At 41.3% G+C, this 21,266-nt stretch overlaps 1 protein-coding gene across 2 annotated transcripts in view; it reads right to left on the bottom strand.

Annotated features, from left to right (window-relative positions):
- SLC12A8 (solute carrier family 12 member 8) overlaps nt 1-21,266 on the bottom strand; it is a 66,988-nt gene that overhangs the window by 2,917 nt on the left and 42,805 nt on the right. Inside the window, exons 7-13 of one of the 2 annotated variants that reach the window (XM_035129407.3) lie at nt 20,380-20,467; nt 19,458-19,545; nt 11,323-11,469; nt 9,770-10,439; nt 8,291-8,388; nt 7,058-7,175; nt 3,627-3,687 (exon numbers count right to left, since the gene is read on the bottom strand). In XM_035129407.3, the coding sequence (XP_034985298.1) occupies nt 3,627-3,687; nt 7,058-7,175; nt 8,291-8,388; nt 9,770-10,439; nt 11,323-11,469; nt 19,458-19,545; nt 20,380-20,467 (1,270 nt within the window). The remainder of the gene's footprint in view (nt 1-3,626; nt 3,688-7,057; nt 7,176-8,290; nt 8,389-9,769; nt 10,440-11,322; nt 11,470-19,457; nt 19,546-20,379; nt 20,468-21,266) is intronic. The other variant, XM_035129464.3, reaches the window with a different exon arrangement.

The following is a 21,266-nucleotide window of genomic DNA, read 5'->3' as shown; positions in this document are numbered from 1 at the left end:
TCAATACATCTGCAGCTGCACTCTTGAACTGTGTAAACAAAAATAGAAAAAAAGAGAAAGAGAAAAGCAATCCACTCTGCTATGCACAAAGACACGGCACTTGAAGAAAGAATGCAAACTTTTCCTTATGACTTGAGGGTTTGGCCAAAATTCATCATAAATTCTTTCCTTATGTAAATTTTATTTTTAAATGGCCAGTGAAGGTTTTTTCCCTTAATACATACACTTGCCTCTCTTCAGTTTTTTCCCAATTGCTTCAAATGCTCCAGTCATATAAAACTGCACTAATGTTTGGTCCAATTAAATCTATACCTGATGGCTGAAGACCAGTTCATTTAAAATAACGCCTGCCCGTTTCATTTTAGATGCTTTCCAGTTAAAGGTAAAGGTAAAGGGACCCCTGACCATTAGGTCCAGTTGTGACCGACTCTGGGGTTGCGCGCTCATCTCGCTCTATTGGAGCCGGCGTATAGCTTCCAGGTCATGTGGCCAGCATGACAAAGCCGCTTCTGGCAAACCAGAGTAGCACATGGAAACGCCATTTACCTTCCCGCTGTAGCAGTTCCTATTTATCTACTTGCATTTTGACGTGCTTTCGAACTGCTAGGTTGGCAGGAGCTGGGACCAAGCAACGGGAGCTCACCCCGTCACAGGGATTCGAACCGCTGACCTTCTGATCAGCAAGCCCTAGGCTCAGTGGTTTTACCGGATGCAACAATTCAGAGAATGAAAAGGCCCAGAAAATTCATCCTGCATTTGTTTTTCAGCAAAATTGTAAAAGGCTACTAAACACTTATTCAATGCCTTTTAAAACTATACTTTTATATTCCGAATGTGAATTTATATGTACTTAAGACCAATCTCAATTGCATTCACATCTATTTTGCAGAAGCATCCTTCTTACACTGTTGTAAGAAGTGCAGTTGCATTTAAACCCTTAATGTCGTTAGGGCCTTTTGAATTACTAAAACGTGTAAAAATCCTTCCATCCCCCAACTAGGGCAGTTTTGCTATATAGAGGGATTGAGTAAACACAGCCCCTAAAAAAAACCTGTAACATGTTCTTACTGCAAGAGGCACACATTATGGGAGTTTCCGTGCCACCAGTTGTGGCCACAGAGTGGTTACATCTTGAACTCACAAAAATGCTAGCAATTTTCTCCAAGTGAAAACTAGCTGCTAAGACTAACATTGACAAGGGTCAGATGCACACTTCGCTTTGAGTCTAATTAACATCTAATCCCATGAAAGACATCTCTTTGCAGGTGGAACACTGGTGTTAGGGTCAGAATATGGTAAAGACATGTGGGGGGAGGGGTTAAGTTATTCATCCTTAATGACGTTCTGGACCACATTCAATGGTACTCTTGCTACCACTTTCCAGACAGCACTTCAAATTGCTATATTCTTCTAACTGCATAAGAACTGCAATTATCATAACAGCATGTTGCAATTTGAGTGCTTAGTCCCCAAACAGAAGCACTTTCTTAAGAGAAAATATCAAGATGCTTAATAACAAATGAGAAACTATTAGTTGCATTATAAATTGATCATCGGGGGGGGGGGGGGACACGATAGGAATGTTGTTCCAGATATATAGCACAGAGCAGCATGGGATATAGGTTGATCAAATGGAAGGGGGCTCCTGTAACTACTGTAGAGATGTGGGAGCTGGCAGGTTCAGATATTTAGGAAGGGTGCAGAATGTTGCACCTGCTGAAATGCCCTCTTCTACAAAGCTACTAAAAGTTATTAAGTTTGCTGTCTTCCTTTGCATCTAGTAGAAGTACCTGCTGACAGATGAACTTATGCAAAGTAGTGAAAATGAAAAGATAAACAAGGACTCCTATAGGAAGAAATATAAGGGATGCGGAAAATGGCAGGCAAAGAAAGGTAAGGTATGCGTTCATCATCTATGATGCTCTTCTGTATTTCAAGAGACATGGTTTCTGATGGATGGCAATTTCACGTTATGTTGTGGATATGGAGCAACTGCAATAATTCTTTGACAAAAACAGAAGGAAAAAACTGTGTTTTTCAGGGTTAGAAAATGTAAGAACATATTTCTAGCACCCTAAACTTGTGTTTGTTTCGTTTTTTTAAACCCTAATTGAAGGTTTCCCTCAGTTAGTTTGATTCTAACTATTTCATTAGTTTGTAAATTTATTTGAAATTAATAGCAAGAGGTAAGAGACTTTGCTTCTTTGCTCTATATGTCATCTAGTAAGTACACAGTGTTTACAACATGTGAAGCAGCAATAGCAAATACAACCAAAGAGGGAACCCTTGGAGAGTCGGGAAAAGCATAAAACAGCAAATGACCATAGAGAAGGACCAATAGAGCAGAGTACCCAAAATGGTACCCACACCCCCAGATGTTCTTTAACTATAGTTTCCATCATCCATGACCATTGACCATGCTATCTAGTTGAGGGTCATTCGGTACCCCTGCCAGAGAAGCTAACTCAAGATACCCAGGGAAGTTCAGAATTCTGTAAATGAGTGGTTTGGTCAGGGTAATTTCGGGCAAGAGAATGAGCTAGAGGGAAAGGGTTCAAAAGCTCCCCACCCACAAAAAAACCCCACTATAGCCTCAGTGGCTGCATTTTGTAGAAAAACAGCTATGTACAATGATCACAGAATGGTGCTGTATGTGATATATAGTTGTACTCTTAATATGGCAAAGTTGATGGTAGTGCAAGTACTTATAAAACTAATATTATAGCTATTCACACACACATATCCATAAAAGAGTTCATACAGCTCTAAATCCAACCAAGTGTAGCTGTTGATGACTATTATTATTATTAGTATTATTATATTTCTATACCACCCTTCATCCAAAGATCACTGGATAATTTACAATACGAAAACCACAAAAATATATCCCATAATAACAATCACAATATATAATCCATAATATAATATGGATTATTGTGGAGACCTTGATGACTAGCCAGAAAATTCTCCCATATTTTGCTACTAATTTTAAGGTCTTCCTCCTTCCCCCTCATTGGTTCCTTGTGGACACAATGGAGTTACTCTTCATTCAACCAGAGGATCAGAATCAATCAAGTAATTGTGCTACCTGCTGATGCATTTCAAGAATGCACCATACAATGCACTTAAGTGAACTTCAAGTGCACCTCTGTTCATTCAAGTTTGCTAATGTTTCAATGGCTGGGGGGATGTAACTTTACATTTTGAAAAATAGGTGGGGTATAAGCTGTTATGTTATGCATCTCTGCAATGTAAAAGATAAAACGGAGGTGGTGCAGTTAACCCTACCTTAGGAAGTGTAGCAAAATTCTTGCTCCCTCAGAATCTATTAAAAGTGAGATTATAGTTGGTATGGTTCCGTTTAGATTTAGCAGGTGGGTTGTAGGAGAGCCAAGATTCATTATAAGCAGGGCAGAAAGAATGACTTGGCCTTTACTTAATTAGCTATGCTGAATGGCTTATGAGAAATATGTCTTGTGGTATTTTGTAATATATCTGAGATCTAAATAACTTAGACACTAGGATTAAGTGTCACTGAACTCGATGGGACTTAATTTTTACTCATGGATAGGGCTGCACTGTTAATCTCAAATTAATTAACGTCTCTTTCCCTAGTTAACACCAACCTGCAGGCATTAAGTAAAAGTTGTTTTATCCATTGGAAAAAGCTGAAGTTGGCTGCTACCCCTGTAGAAAAAAAGAAGACAAAATAAGTTGCAGTATTGATAAACTGCTCCTAATAACTTGACACATAATCTAAAACCCTGCACTGATTTTTACTAATCCAAGCTGGTCCAAAGTTTAAAGGTTTAATAATGGTGGGAATGTGTTTTTCATATTTTTCCTCAAATTGAGGCTTTGTGATAGTCACTGAAGCAGTTAATGCAGGCTGTAAATACAGTGGTACCTTGGGTTACAAACGCTTCAGGTTACAAACTCCGCTAACCCAGAAATAGTACCTCAGGTTAAGAACTTTGCTGCAGGATGAGAACAGAAATTGTGCTCCAGCGGCGCAGCGGCAGCAGGAGGCCCCATTAGCTAAAGTGGTGCTTCAGGTTAAGAACAGTTTCAGGTTAAGGACGGACTTCCAGAACGAATTAAGTTCTTAACCTGAGGTACCACTGTAATACTTGAGGGCAAGACAGTTTGAGCATATTGCACCAGCCGCTATTTAGTTTCCAAGTGCTTAATTCAAAGTGCTGGTTTCGACCTATAAAGCCTTAAACGGCTCAGGACTTGCAATACATCAAGGACTGCCTCTTCCCACATAACTGACCCGGACCCTTCAATCTTTATCTGAGGCCCTTCTTCATGTGGCTCCTCCATGAGAGGTCCAAAGGGTGGCAACCTGAGAATGGGCCTTTTCTGCGGTGGCTCCCTGCTTGTGGAATGTTCTCCCCAGGGAGTCTCACCTGGCACCTTTACCTATATTTAGCCATCAGGCAAAAACATACCTCTTTCACTCTGCCTTTGGCTAATTAAACAAACTATGGCCATTTAAATTGAGGGAGGAGGTATTGCTTTCGTTCCTTAGTATGTTAAGTATTTTTGTGCTTTTATATTGTAAACTAGGGACACAGGTGGCGCTGTGGGTTAAACCACAGAGCCTAGGGCTTGCTGATCAGAAGGTCGGTGGTTCGAATCCCCGCGACGGGGTGAGCTCCCGTTGCTCGGTCCCAGCTCCTGCCAACCTAGCAGTTTGAAAGCAGGTCAAAGTGCAAGTAGATAAATAGGTACCACTACAGCGGGAAGGTAACCGGCGTTTCCGTGTGCTGCTCTGGTTCGCCAGAAGCGGCTTTGTCATGCTGGCCACATGACCCGGAAGCTGAACGCCGGCTCCCTCGGCCAATAACGCGCGATGAACACCGCAACCCCAGAGTCGGTCACGACTGGACCTAATGGTCAGGGGTCCCTTTACCTTTTTATATTGTAAACTGCCCTGTAATCCTTGGGTGAAGGACTGTCAAACATACATACATGCATAAAGCATGTTTGTGCCAAAAGGTCCAGGTCTGGAAAGTGATGGCATGTGTCTTTAGACGCAGTGTCAAGATCTTATGAGTAAGGAATCCCTGAAAGATGAAATCTAGGGGGGCAGAGTATATAAGGTCTCCCTCTTGAGCCTTCTAGTTGCTGGCCCCTTGTTCACAAACCTAGCTATACTTTGTCCAGACTCCCTGTGGTCTTGACCCTGGACTGTTGCCTGTCTCTGGACCACATTTTTGGCCTGAAGTGATTCCCTGTGCTTGACCCTGGTTTGTTTAGATGGCACTACATCCTCAACCCTGTTCTCCTTGATGTTTTGGTAAGAGGTTTATATCTCCTATGGCTGAGGGCACCCACCCAGCAGAACTCTCCTTATGTTCTGACATGCAGCTCTGTGGTTCTTTTTTAGGGGGGGTTGCTTTTTACAAAATGGAGCCATTGAGACTACAATTTGAAAGGGGGGGGCTGTTGTGGGGGAGGAGAGAAGGTGATCTTGAACCCTTTTCTACCAAAAAATACTCCCACAAGCTGCATTTTACCCATCAAGAAAACATGCAGGTAACCATGTAGGTAAGAACTGCACAGCGGGGGAAATATTGGGTGGTGCTGTTCGTTTTTTTATTTAATAAAATTTATGTACTGTTTTATTGTGAAACAAACAACCCTCAAACTGGTTTGCAAAAAGAATTTATCAATGAAATTAAAAAGGCAGTTGAAACAACAATTCTAAACATTCAAAAACAAATAATCAACCATAAGTTAAAAAAAACCAGAGTAAAACACATGTCAATGTTCTACAGGTTTGAGAAGACCATCCCTGCAGTGACTTAAGGTGAAAAGATAAGAACTTCCCCCTGCCAGCCCAAGTCTCCCCTCTCAAATTGCTTCCTCTGTGGCTCTATTTTGTAAGAATCCCTAAAAAGAATCAGAGAGCTACATCTTGAGACATGGTCAGTGAAATTGAATTAAAGCCTGGGAACCACTACAATAGGCTGTGGTACTTGCTATTTTAGTGCCATTGAGTACTGCATTCTAAATCAGACACACACAAAACCCCTAAACACCTGACATGCCCAGACTCTTTTAATACTCCTTTAGCTTAAAGAGTATTTCCTCAGATTACATTTCTTGAATATTTAACATGTTTTACTTCATAAATCAAAGGGGCTTCCGCTTTGTAGTCAGAAATTCTGGTATTTAATGAGATTCTTATTGAGATTCCAATCTTCGAAGCATTTTTCTCAGGAGGATTTATCTAGACGGGTGGATGGGAGGTTATGAATGGATATGACCTACTTATATTTTCATCTTAAAAACAACATTCCTGTAAGGCAACAACTCCACCTAATTTATTCCATGAAGGTGCAACAGAATAAATTTAAATATTTTGCGAAAGGTATCAACTAGTCGAGCCTGATCATTCTAAATGCAGCCAAGCTATTTAAATGGGCAGCCTAGATGTTGCTGCACCCAGCCTCTCATCAGACCAAGCTAACTGTCAGGAATGATAGAAGCTTGTAGTCAAACATCTAGAGAGCCACAGGTTCCTCATCCCAGATTTAAAGAATCCTATTTTATGACTTGCAACGAAACCATCCATGTAATCTGCAGCTAAGATCAGGGCCTCTGTGTCAGACAGATACTGCCAGGTTCAGAGAGGAAGAGAGCATGGAGAAAAGTTCTCAGTGACACCTCCTCTCCCCCCATCGTTAGGAAATTCATCTCCACTGAGACTTCCCAATGTTCAAGTCTCGGGGTCTTTCAGAAGTAGTGCAAGAGAATGGGTTGCATTGGAAGATTAGGGTTACATCAATAGAGGGATGGAAAGTGTAACTGCATTTTTATCTGCCTAACATTTCTTCTGATACAATTGGATTGATTATGCTCTTATCATCATCATCATCATCATCATCATCATCATCATCATCATCATCCACCCCAACAACTTTAACAGCCTAAGCTACAAAAATAAACAAGTAAATAAAAAAGTGTAAACATCAATGAGAAGATGGGACATTTTCATGTAACGAAAACAACGAAAACCAAGACCAATCTAAGTGAAAACACTTACCAGGTGGTAGCCCTGGACTCACTTGGCCAATGTAGAAATATAGAATAATTGCTAATCCCAAATTAACAAGAGTGTAGATCCACTGAATAACAAACATAATTGCAAGTGACCCTATTGCCTGTTGGAAAATGTAAAATGTAGGATTACTCTGGGGTACAGTAACTACCGGTGCCATTTCCCCCCCATAATGTTTACTTTATTTTCAAATCAAACATTGCTAGGCAATCTGAAGGAGAGCAATTCTTCCAAGTCTCACCCTACTTTTTACAACTTTTCACACAAAACCCATTCTGGTACTTAGTAGAGGTGGGGGATAACCTCTCATTTAATGAGTCTTCAGTGGCATGAGAAGATGCATTTTAAGAATGTGGTCTGAAGCAAATTACATGACCCACATTCTCCAAATGCTAGTCTGAGCATGTGATTAGTCTAAATTAGAATTTTCAAAGAGCACATGGTGATCCAAATGCGGAAAGCAGCTGAAAATTTAGCTCCATTTAGTTTGAGTGACAGGCAGGTGAACACAAGAGTTCTACTAAATCAGACCAAGCGTCCATGTTGCCCAGCATCGTGTTCCCAATCATGTGACCTGCCAGATGCTTCTGGAAAGCCCAGAAGTACGGCATCTTATATGCATACTGCTTCTGAATCTGATATTTCAATGTAATCATCAAGGCTAATAGTTGCTGATACACCTCTCCTCCACTAATCTGTATACTCACCTTTTAAAGTTCCCTAAATCACTGTTCACAAGGTAGGTTTGTATCCATACTGAAAAACGACGACTTTGAAATCTTAACTCCATTGGGTTCCATCTTACCCAATTGTGGACAGGTGATGGTATACTCTAATTGGCTGGTTCATTTTGTAGCTCCCTGATTTGAAGCATCTCATAGTGCCCTGGCATCTCACTCCAGATTGCATTACCTTTTTTGCTACTTCTTGTTTCCTCCTAGGTTTCCAACCCAAGACATACTGATTAAAACTTCTGAAGAAGTGTGCATGCACACGAAAGCTCATACCAAAATAAAAACTTAGTTGGTCTTTAAGGTGCTACTGAAGGAATTTTTTTGATTAAAACTTCGTACAGTATTCAAAGATGTACTCTCTTGCATCATATATATGTAGCCTTTTCTGTGAACCTTGAAGCATCCCTATGGATCTGTAAGTAATGTTAGTTGCCACTTGCTTATTATTCTAAAGAAAGGTTTGAAATATTATAGAGTAACTCACACCAACAAGGGAAACCCAACGGTCACAGAGTCTGGAGTAGAAGGACGCTGGCATTTTCTGAATTTCTAATTCTTGGCTTTGTTGTTTTACATTTAAATCTACAGAAGGAGAGAGACAGTAGAACAATGGATAGATTCTGAAGGATCAGGCCTAGGCACTCAAGGGCCCTTGATAGGGATCAGTATTCACTATGCCTGAACAAAACTTATTCCTTCTTCTGTCAGAAGTTCAAATCCAGTTGCAGTGTTGTCTCCCTCCCACCCCCCAAAAAACCTATTGCTTCCACAGGATACAATTCAAGTATCAGGTGCTGTGTTGTTCTGAAGTTTTCTAGCAACAACAAGCTAACTTTTCTCCCTTTCTGGTGTGAAAGCCATGAGAAAGCCCTAGTCTGCTTCAAGAGCCCTACCAAAGAAGAAAATCTCTGCAAGGAGAGCCTACTGGAGACGGTTAGTTAAGAATGGGGCTAAAATTAAGGGATTCTTCAATGGCAGCTCCTCTGGAGGAGGGGTTTGGCGAGGCTCAGGTAACAATTTCCCCACTACCAAGCAGATGTTTTTGTTCCTGTCTACAGTCCAGCCTTTGTTGGCCAATCAAGACAATGAGGGGGCTCCTCACATAGATGCTGAGGGAGTGGCCTTCTTGGCATGAGGCTTCCCTGACAAGCTCCAAGGTTTCAGAGGAACATAAATATATCACTGATACATGTAGAACATACAGCTGGCCAGCACTGCAGCTCTTCTCCTTTCTCCACCCCTTTCCTATTACTATACTCCTTGCAAAAATGAAAATGAAAATCCCAATTATTTGGAAACACGGTTTGTGCAAGTAGCCATATATTATGCTACAACTAGTTCTGGTCACATAATTTATTTACATTCAGATAACGCAGCAGTCCAAGTTATGAGATCTTCCAATAAGATTGTTTAGGTAAGGAGAGCTTTTGCTGAGCTTAGCTACTGAACGCTGCATGCCTCAGGTTCTTTTCACACTACAATTATGCAGACGGCAAAAGGGAAAGGGGGAAATATATGGGCATGAAACCAAACAAATTCAATTTCAAGACCACAATCAGAATTATCTGATGAAGACCACCACAATCATTTCTGCTTGTAAAGAATGGAGAGTTGATGTTTAGGACGTTAACTTTTGGAAGCTATTCCCTCCCATGTCAAGGTAAAAATAAATGTTACGATACATCTCACAGTGAAAGGATTCATATGTAGACTACTGGCACAGTGCACTGTAAATAGTAAATCTTCCAGCACTGAATTAAATCTGGGCAACATTTCCACAGGCAAATTAGAGGAGAATCTCTTGTGAATCATTAAAACAGACTCTACAGTTATGAAAAAAAGGATAAATTGTTGCCAGGTTTGACAGACTGACCCTGTAAAACCGATTTCCATCCTTGCCTACGGAGGAGTACCAGCAACATTCTTCATTTTAAAAGGTAAGTTTAATTGTGCTTCTTGTTACCTTCCACTTGGTGACTGGCAGTTTTCTGCCTCTCTTCAAAATGCTGGCCTCTGTCTTGGTCTTGCTTCCGCTTGGGTCCTACAGCAGCAGAACCATCTTCGTCCTGGTGATTCCGCTCTGAAAAGCTCTGCATACTTTTACCACTGTATTCCAGGTCACCACTGCAAAAATCCTGGGTAGAGGCAATGTTATTGCCAAGATCCAAGAGAAAGCTGTCTTGTAACGTTTGTTTGACTGCCTTCTTCTGCTTCCTCGGCTTGGCCATTTGGCTAACACCCATGTCCTTCTCTTTTCCCTCAAGATTGGCCCCTGGGTCTTGACTGGGAGGCCTAAAAAGATGATCCATGTCTTTTGTGAATTCTAGCAAGGTGCCATCTGATCGGCCTTGCATTATTCCACCTGATCCATAATAGGATGGTCTGTCCAGTATTAAAGGCCGAGAACAGCTGAGCCCAACCTTGGAATCCTCTCTCAATATCTTTTTAGAGCTCTGCTGAAGTCTGTAGCTCATGGAGACAGAGAAATAGGAGTAGTCCACAACAATATAGGTAAGCATGAAGTTTATGGTGACAATTGGAGCGAGAACATTCACTTGGCCAATGAAAATGAAGGCCATGGTGATAAGGCTTGTTAAGCAGATTGCAGCCACCGGGGTTTTGTTTGGTCCTTTCTACAGTTAGAAGAGAAAGAATATGCATATTGTTATTTATGGGTAATAATCTGATTACAATCTTTTCAGATATAATTGTAAAGTTGGAAGGGACCCTGAGGGTCATCTAGTCCAAGCCCCTGCAATGCAGGAGTCTCAAGTATGTCATACATGACAGATGGCCATCCAACCTCTGCTTAAAAAGCTCCGAGGAAGGAGAGTCCACCACCTCCCGAGGGAGTCCATTCCACTGTCGAACAGCTCTGACTGTCAGAAAGTCCTTCCTGATGTTTAGTCGGAATCTCTTTTCCACACAAGGGGAGGAATGGGTTAGCTCACTCCCCACACTTTCATTACAAATCTCTTCCCTGCCCCTGCTCAGCAGCTATTAATTGTAAACAACAACAAAAAGTGCACAAACAGAGGCAGCGTGTCTGAACACTGCTATGCATTAGATGTAGAAGTTTAATGCAGACCCTCACTTTAAACAGTGCCTGTGTTCTAGCGTGTTTCTGAATTCCAGCTTGGAGAGAAAAGGTTTGCCATAGGCCTTCCCTCTTAAAACAAACAACCGCCACAACGAAAGAGCTTGAGAATCATTTGGCAAAGAAAGATGCAAGAATATGTTGAGAGGTAGCAGATGAGGTACGAACAATGTGGAATGAGGGTCCATTCCAAATAAAGTTCATGGTTTAGAAGCTAGTTTGGGTTTCTCTTACACAAAGTTTGGAAGATTACAGTGCTTCCTACTCAGACTGACTGGAGATCAAAATATCCCTCTGCTTCTGGAAATTCAATTAGCAGCTAGCTACTAGTCTGGTGAGATAAACCAAAGGTATGCTTGTCTGAACTTTTGTGTACTGTAAAGAAAAGGCGGATTAGTCTATGCTCCGTGTTTACATACCCCCCGTCCAAGAAATGCAAGTATTGGTATCACATTTTCTTGGGCGATGCACTGAAGGATTCGGGGTGCTCCATACAGACCTCCCATGCAGGATGCTAAAGATGAAATGTACAAACCAAGTAAGAATAAGAAGCCCACCAAGGACACCTAAAATAAAAGAAACAAAGCAAAAATTGGCATGTTTCTTGACTAATGCTGCATACATTACAGGGCTGGCTCTACCATTAGGTAGAGTGGTGTGGCTGCCTCAAGCAGCTGTTTGAGCTATACAGATGTTATACCTTCAAAGCACAATTGAAGCACATTCTTTCCTGCAAATAATTCTGGCCACTGTAGTTTAGTCCTCACAGAGTTACCATTCCCAGCAACCCTTAACAAACTGCAGTGCCAAGAATGTGCTTTAAAGATATTGTGCGCACAGAGCCTTAGTTGTTGTGAAAGGACACAGCGTGTTATGTATTTCGTTTGTTTTATTGTACTTCTGCTCCTAGGAAGACATGCATCTGGGATTTCTTGTGCACCTTGATTGGGGATATCACTTGCTGTTCCACATAAGACAGCAAAATGTCCTGGGCTAGCTCTGAACATCTGTGGGGTTACACAAGGGAGCTGGTATAGTATGGTGATGAGTTGGTAAGTTTGGAGTTCAAATCTCACCTCAGACATGAATTCACCAAGTCCGCTCACACTCTCTTGTAGCCATTGTGGACTGGTACTCCCCAGCATGCCAGGATCTGATGTGGGAGGTCCCTAGGACTGTTTCCTGGGCAGCAAAGGAAGCCTCTGGGCCGAGCTTGCAGCCTGGGTAATTGGCCCCACCTGCTCACCTAATCAGCGAATTGCAAGCATGCATGGGCCACAAGGCTTAGCCAGCCCCTCCAGTATATAACACAGGCCCATGGCTTGCTCTGCAGCCACTTTTTGTTGGGCCACAGCACTCCCCAGGTGCAATCCAGTAGGGGCATTCCCCCTTGATGTACAGTATGTCGGGGACTCCCTCATTCCCAATTGACCCCATAAGTTATTTTGGCAGGCAGGTCAGAAGGGGTGGGGTCTACACAATGCCTATGCCAAACTCCTTACATCTCTTATCAATTAAGCTGTGGCCTGATTTCACCCAAATATTGGTTGCCATGTCTCTTATTCTTGGGTTAGCCTGGATAGCTCAGTTGGTTAGAGCGTGGTGCTGATAATGCCAAGGTTTCAAGGTCGATCCACGTATGGGACAGCTGCATTTTCCTGCATTGCAGAGGGTTGGACTAGATGATCCTTGGGGTACCTTCCAATACTACAAGTGAAACTCGGAAAATTAGAATATAATCGAAAAGTGCATTTATTTCAGCAATGCAACTTATTATTTTTTCTTTTTCTTTTAATTTTTACAAATGCTTTCTTTTGGAAATTCCACAGTAATAAAACAAATAGTTACAAAAATACAAAAATAAACATCGCTATTACATTTCATGAATTACATTCCATTTAGAATTGACCCGCCTAACGACAAATAATTACAATTACAACAAATAAAGGCTTGACATATCTTGTTTTGCATGTCATGCATCTATCGCATATATTGCTTTCACCTTTTAAGTTGCATTACTGAAATAAATGCACTTTCCAACAATATTCAAATCTTCCGAGTTCCACCTGTACAACTCTATGATTCTATTGGGGAGGGCCAAAGAGTAGGGGGGGGTGCCTTGCATGCAAGTGGTCTAGCGTGTGCTTCTGTTTTCTCTGCCTCAGCTACTATTGTTAATTTATAGGTAGCATTGTTTTACAAGGCTGGTGTAGGGATGATAGAGACAATATACTGTATGTGCAGAGCTTTGAACGGTTAAAACATAGTATGCTAGGCTGAGGCTCCAATACTTTGGCCACCTCATGAGAAGAGAAGAATCCTTGGAAAAGACCCTGATGTTGGGAAAGATTGAGGGCACTAGGAGAAGGGGACGTCAGAGGACAAGATGGTTGGACAGTGTTCTCGAGGCTACGAACATGAGTTTGACCAAACTGCGGGAGGCAATGCAAGACAGGAGTGCCTGGCGTGCTGTGGTCCATGGGGTCACGAAGAGTCGGACACGACTAAACGACTAAACAACAACAAATGCTAGGAATAATTACTTCTAAGTGAGTATGATTATAATCAGGTTGAAATCTAAACTCTAAAGAACATGGCAAAAAAGGCGGGTGCGGGGAGGATGGCTCCCAATCCATTGGGGAGATCTCCTAAAACGAAATGATTGAAATGAATGGCAGCTGTTCCAAGTACAATTTAAAATGTAGGATTTCAGTGCATCTTGCCCAGGATAACATCCTGGTGGATATTTAATCTCTAATTAACATGAAAGAACACACTTTAATTTGCCCTACATAGTATGAGCTATGAACAGAGTGAAGCAATCCCATAGAAAAAGCTCCACTTAGCAGCAGCAAGAAACCTGCATAGCTTACAGGAAATGCAGCAGATTCTCAGTTCCAGTTACATACTGGAAGGAAGCCTGAAGAGAGTTTTATTTCAGGGGAGTGCACTTACGTAGACAGATAATCAAACCGGAAAAGACGCACAAAGCTAAAAGCCTCCCGATAGCCGGAAGACAATCCCATCTATCTGCCTAATGAAGAAAATAAATGATATAGTAGATGTTTAGGCTATTTTTTACATGGAATATAACCAGATCAGATATTTCATATAAATCAAAGTGTTATTCTGAAACACGCTCTAAATGATTTAGTGCTGAGTGATTGATCTTGGATGTATGCTTCAAAAGGTGGCTCCTGTGCAATATCAAGGGGGTTGCGCAAGATTGAGCACTGAGTGGATTGGGTCCTTTTCTGTTCCTGTTTTAAACGTGCAAGTCACTTTCTTCTCAAACTATGTTAGAAAAGAAAAACTCTGTAGCCCAAGCTTGCACATGTTTACTTGGATGCATGTCCCACTGAGTTTACTGGGTCTTATTCCCAACAGGGTGTAGGACTGCAGCACCAGTGCTTTAAGCAGTTTGAAGTTAGAAAAAATTGAATTTTTCACCATTTGATCTGGTAATCCAACTAACTTTTTTCCTGTGCATACTAACAAAAGGAAACAAAACAAAGCTAGCACACATACCTCATGTTTCTTTTCTTATCATGACAACAACCAAAGGCCTCAGCTCATTCTGCATTACATATTCCCTACTAGATACAAGCAAGGCCTGCAAATATATTAAAACAGCGGACAGAGTAGGCTTGCCCAGGAGTCAGATGGGATGTGAGCAGGTAAAAGCACACCAGGTGCTTAACAGCAAGTAACCAGCACCCCATCTGACATTAGGCCTAGACACACTACCAAAACTACTACTAGATCTGGGTACTATTACCATTGTTTCTGCTCCTCATGAGTAAACACTCTGCTCCTTTTCTGGGTTTGCTAAAGGGAAGATGAGGAGAGGGAGGAACACTGAAGTTGCCAAGCATCCGCAGGATAAATTGCACCAATTCTGGTTCATGTGGCTAGAACGAAAGAAGGATTGAAGTTGCTGAGAGGGCACTGGGGGGGTGGGGGTGGAGGGTGCCATGCAGGGAGAGCTATTCATCAAACCAAGGGTGTGGAGCCTGGATTGGGAACACTAACCTGTTATGTTTTGCTATTACACTGAGCAATCTCAGAGGGCAGTTCTCTTACATGGGAAGAACACTTAGTGCTCAATTAGCACCTGTTACTTGGGGACCACATAGCTGGCTTCATGCTGCCCTTCGTATTCCCTAATTTCTAAATGCGGGCTGAGCACAGGAAGCAACCTTATCCTGAGTCACTCCATTGGTTCATCAAGCTCAGTACTGTCAAGGATGATTAGTAGCTGCTCTTCAGGGTTTCAGACAGCAGACACTTCCAGCCCTACCTGGAGACGCAGGGGATTGAACCGGGAACTTCTGCATGAAAAGCAGGTGCTCTACCAATGACCCACACCACTGAACTACAAGCCTTCTATAGCTGACATGCATTTAATAATTATTATATAATTTCCTAAGAAAACATTCAGTTTTATGTATATATATCACCTTATGTATATATATATCACCCCTACACGTTTACTCAGAAGTATTCCCCACTATGTTCAATGGGGCTTTCTTCCTAGTATCTGTGTTTGCAGCTTGTTTCTGCTTATGAAAGCAGTCTGCAGGATCAGGAAGATTAAAGAATTCATGCAGTCTTTCAAAACCAATAAAGCCCACACAAAACCAAACTAAGCTTCTTTCTTCATATACAAAACTGTGTTGCTGACAGAGAAAAAGAAACAGAGGAAAGGGGAGGGGGGCAATGAATATAAGTTTTCAATTGGAAAATGAACAAATAAATAACTGATTTGAAAATAGCATTGCTACCCACAATCATAACACATTTTAAAAGTCATCTCACTGTGCGTTTGAAAACAAATAGTGGATTGTATCAAGATTTGCATATAATTTCAGTTACCCAAAAGCTCTGTATTTGAAAGTGCTACTTGACATTCCATTCACAACTTGGAAGGAAGTTGTCTTTTCACTGAGATGCTCAAAAGTGTGTACACACACACACACACACACACACCATTCAATAAAGACAAATTATTCACAAGGAATTCTTAATTCAAATTTGATCACCTCTAATATCCCATTTACTTTATTTCCTTCTCTCTTAAGTTTAACAAAATTGCATTTGATGACAATGTTACTTTAAGAATAAATGACAAATATATTACCACATTATTTTATACAAATTACATTTGCCATGCAAGACCAGCAAAGTGCAATTCTGTTAGCATATTTTAATCCTTTTATTACATCAGCAGCTCCTTGTATCGCTCAAAATAGAAAGAAAGCCATTGTCTCCTGATTCCTATGTTTTCATGATTGAATGGAGATGGGCTCAAGCTTTCTTTCCAAAAGAATTTGCTGAGCGGTCTCTTTTCCGAAAAAAGCAAAATTTAAACTAGTGTTTTCCATATGGCTTGCATTCTCTCTGTTTGCTAAAGGCAACAGCCAAGTGTGCTCCTTCTCTACTGTGCTGGACCCATTAAATACACATTATGACAACAAGGCTGGCTAGACCAGAACACAGTGTGAACTGCATTCACAACAGGAGATTACTTTCTAGCAGACCAAGTAAGACAGCTCCATCATGATTGGTCTGATGTCTACAGGCTTAATACCTGCCTACACAACAGGAATACAGTGTGGTATAAGAGATCTTGGCTCAGATCCCTACTCAGCCAGGAAGCTTACTGGGTCAAAGTGAACCAGGCACTATTTCTCAACCTGACCTCCCTTAACAAGTTGTTGTAAGGAGAACATGGTAGAAAATAGGAGTTGTCTTGAGATCATTGGAGGAACAGCAGGATTAAAATGGATTGTGATGTGATGAATCAACAGCTAAGTGATCAGCAAAGAGAGCTCTCCAAGCGTGCTTCCAGACTTTTGCCATTTTGGGCATAGCTGACAAGTTTTCCCTTTTCTCACGAGGAAGCCTATTCAGCATAAGGGAAAATCCCTTTAAAAAAGGGATAACTTGGCAGCTATGATTTTGGGGTGGGAGTCAATAATGTGCCAGAAAACGGAGGCTGTGCAATTATTGTTGGTTGGGAGGTCTTATGCAACAAACCTGCTTCCCAAAAAGACTGGACTTTTTGTGATAAGGAAGTGACATGAAACACACTGGGAAGTGTGAGATAGGATGCAACAGAGATTTCCCTCTGGATGAACTCTGCCATTTGGAGAGAGGTTCAGTGCTGCAGAGGGCCTGGCTACACCTGCCAACATGTAGTCTGCCATCCGTGCTGGTCCAGACCCATATCTGCTGAGCTTCAACAAGATGGCAACATCATGTGTCCTCAGACCATGCCCTGGAACTATTAAGAAACTGTTCTTGAACATGTAAGGGCAAATTGCTGAATCGTGTCCTTAAGGATGCAAAGAACCAAAGAATCATAGAGTAGGAAGGGACCACAAGGGCCATCTAATCCAGGCATAGGCAAACTCAGCCCTCCAGATGTTTTTGGACTACAACTCACATCATCCCTAGCTAGCAGGACCAGTGGTCAGGGATGATGAGAGTTGTAGTCCAAAAACATCTGGAGGGCCAAGTTTGCCTATGCCTGATCTAATCTAATCCCTTGCAATGCAGGAACCTTTTAGCTCAAGATGTATCCCTGGACTTTCAAACCAATGAAGTGCTAATTTCAATCACAATAAGCTAGAATTGGGAATTAAAAGGAAACCTTTTATATCAGACTTCATAGCTATAATTGGCATAAATATTGTTAGGTTTTTCCTTTAAGACTGATGTGGTCAATGGTGCTACACAGAGATGTGTGTTTGTAACCTTGATCTGAATATTAACACACCTGTGAACTTTTGCTAATTTGAATAATTGAAGGTAGAGTTTGCTTACTGTAATGTGATTGGTTATTGACTATTTTGAATTCTGTATTTAAGCTACCCAAATGGTTCATGGGTGTGGTGGTGATGGATTGTGAAATGAAAAGAATGGAGTAGAGGAGTGTGTTGTATATAATTGTAAATAAAAGCAAGCAAAGATACTGAAGACGACTTTGTTATTTCGTCTACCCTGCCGCTGTTGCCACTCGGTTGGTGCGTATTGCCCAACATCCATATCACAATGGAACGTCTAGTATTTAATAATCCTCTTAACTTTTACTGCAGTTATGCTGGGCTAAATCTGAAAGTGTAAGATTGACTTTCTGAAAGGGAGTCTTTATAATTTTATTTAGCAATTTGGTCTGGGGTTCCAGTGAAGGAATAGGAGACACTGAAAAATATAGAACATTAGCCGTTTGATAATATTGGCCTGCTTTAATTCTTAAGGCTCTTAGTTCAATCCCTCTGTTAAGAGGTAATACTGAGATCAGTAAGATATTGTAAGCTGCTCAAATCAGTTTTCCACAGTAAATTCGGTGTGGGATATTCCAACAGGAAGAACTTCATACTGGCTATGAAGTGTAATTTTAAGGCAGCAGTTCCCACATTTTTGTTGCACAAATGGCCATTTATTGTAAGCTGCTCAAGGTAAAGGGACCCCTGACCATTAGGTCCAGTCGTGACCGACTCTGGGGTGGCGGTGCTCATCTCGCGTTATTGGCCAAGGGAGCCGGCGTACAGCTTCTGGGTCATGTGGCCAGCATGACAAAGCCGCTTCTGGCGAACCAGAGCAGCACATGGAAACGCCGTTTACCTTCCCGCTGTAGCGGTACCTATTTATCTACTTGCACTTTGACATGCTTTCGAACTCCTAGGTTGGCAGGAGCTGGGACCGAGCAACGGGAACTCACCCTGTCGTGGGGATTTGAACCACCGACCTTCTGATCGGCAAGCCCTAGGCTCTGTGGTTTAACCCACAGCGCCACCCGCATCCCTAAGCTGCTCAAGGAGTACCTTACAAATGCTGAAAAGTAAATAAATAAAACTTTGATCTGCATAATAAACTAAATTCTGCAGATGCACAGTATGCAGAGTTGTATCTATGTTGTATCTATGAGGCTTGGTGCATAAAGATGAATATACTACACACCGGTATATTACAATATACTACATTATGATCACTACAGGCATTTGAAATGAATAAGAGGAGAAGTTTGGGAAATCCAAAAAACCTCATAAGTCCCTTCTCTGTTGCCATTCCTCTTAACTCTTCCTGGAGCATATAGCTCATACAAGTTTGGTCAGCTGTGATCTATACTTGCTGCTTCTATTTGTGTAATATACTGATCACATGTGTAACATGTTGCTCTGCTTCAGGGAGCAAGGGCAGAATCTCTTGCCTCTGACTGAGAATCAAAACATAAGTTTGCTGTACAGCTGAACCACATAGACTTTGGCTTGTGTAAACCATAGTAAGCCTAGTTTAGACAGTGCAAAGGCAAACTAAAGTGAAGAAGTGAGGTGGCAAATCAGATCACACAAGGGGAGGAAGACAGAGTGCACAAGTCCAGCACTCATCTACACAGTGCCAGACTGTGATTTGGCTTTTCGTCTGAACAGACTCAATTTCCAGGACACAGAAAACCCATAGCTTGTTTTCAAATATGCAAGTTTTGAATTATGCAATTTCAGTGCTGAGTCCATCCATTTTATGTAGCTAAAGAATCTCAATTAGTTACCTTTTCTGCCATCATAAAATCATAGCGCAGCGATGCCCGGGTACAAGTGGCTCCCAACAAAAAAACAAATACTATGTATAGAAACCACCTGCGAAGAAATAAAAGAAATATGAGTGTCAAGAAGATGGGAACAATCTATTATTTTTCTAAATTATGTTAGGCATCTATTGCCTTAGAGTATAAAATTATCCACTTAAGTAAATAATCAATGATAGTAGCATGTAATCTTCCTTGCTCTATGTTCTGAAAATGCTCTAATAGTTGCTTCATTGCTATTCCCATCTGAGTCGCTGCACAAGTGGTGCCCAGAACTAGACACAGGTGAGGTCTGACCAGTCATATTACCCAGTAAGGCAAAGCATATAGGAGTACAGCCAAGTATTTTAACTACTGTGCCACAATCTGTGGTTACAAATCAAAGTATTTATCTGTAAACCAAAGTGAGAAACATCATTTAGGCAGCAGTGTATCTCATTTATTATAAATTCAAATCCTATGGGATCCTTTGATTTAAGAATTATTTCCAAAAATCCATTTGCTGTGGAATTTATCTAGGGATCTGCGGTGGATGTCAGAGACTCAGCCTGTTTGTTTCATATTCCTTGTGGAATTCCTCCCCCCCAAACTAGAGGCTTTTCCCTTCTTTTCTTTTAAGATTTATTCCGTTTCAGAAGAATCTCAGCATCCACAAATTCTTATATATCCTCTAAATCAGAAATAGAGGGTGGGGAGACAAACGTCGATTCATTATTCTTTTTGCTGAGCTGCCCAGGACGATTCTTTGACTGTCTGCCTAGGTTTGATTTGTCAGGTAATAAATAAATCTATTTCATATTACAATAATCTATATCACACATGACAGAAAGAAAGTTACCAGGAGGTTTCCTCATAAGCACCACCACCTTGTTTTCAAGGGACTTACGAAACACCTATAGCAGATAGGGATCCTAGAGGGATATCTGTTGCAGGCTTCCTGAGATCGCCACTCATATTGAACCCAGCCATCACACCTGCATTTTGGGAACACGGGAAAATAAAGAGGACACTGTGTTAGATTGCTGTAAGACAGTGGCCTTTTTAAAAACATCACCGGTGCATATGCTGATATCAGGGCCATGTATACAAGCTTTGTGATTAAGCCATCAGGTATCCAGTGGCAACAACCTACGAACTACATGCCCACAAAGAGGTTCTTTGTTCCAAACTGGACAATGGCACTGGAAGAAAAAGCAGAGATTTAAACAAAAAAGGGCTTATCTCAAAACTATCACTTGAAAGCAGTCCCCTGTCCAAATGACCGCTGACATTCAACTCTGCAAATCATTCAAACAGGACACACATATTATGTGGGTAGTGTACTCCAAATATATTATAGGTTCTGACACATTCACAAGATAACTCTTGTTACAAAATGTTTAGATCATGAGCCTTCAGGACAAAGGGATCCAGCATTTGCCCTTTATGTCTGTGATTACTGTTACCCACCCTCTACCAATTTGGTATAGGTGGGCTCTCCTTAATGAATTAATTGCAAAGTGTTCAATTGGTAACTATTTGATAAGACAAAAGTCACATACATACACTCAGTATGCAGGGAAAAGGATTACCCTGCAACACACATCTTTCTTCCAAGTAAAAAGGCACTAGAACTGAACCGAAAGAGTAGTTTCCTATGTTACAGCTTACAGCAGCTTATCAGCACTTCCTCTTGTCCCACTGTTTTCCCCCAGGGAAAACCACTCCTTAGGACTCAACTGAAGCAAACAGCAATCAGGTTTTCAGTAGGTTGCTGTTTGTTCTGATTTAGAG

The sequence above is a fragment of the Zootoca vivipara genome, chromosome 1 (assembly GCF_965207765.1).
Source record: "Zootoca vivipara chromosome 1, rZooViv2.hap1.1, whole genome shotgun sequence".
Taxonomy (NCBI): domain Eukaryota; kingdom Metazoa; phylum Chordata; class Lepidosauria; order Squamata; family Lacertidae; genus Zootoca; species Zootoca vivipara.
This window is presented reverse-complemented; position numbering and strand designations above follow the sequence as displayed.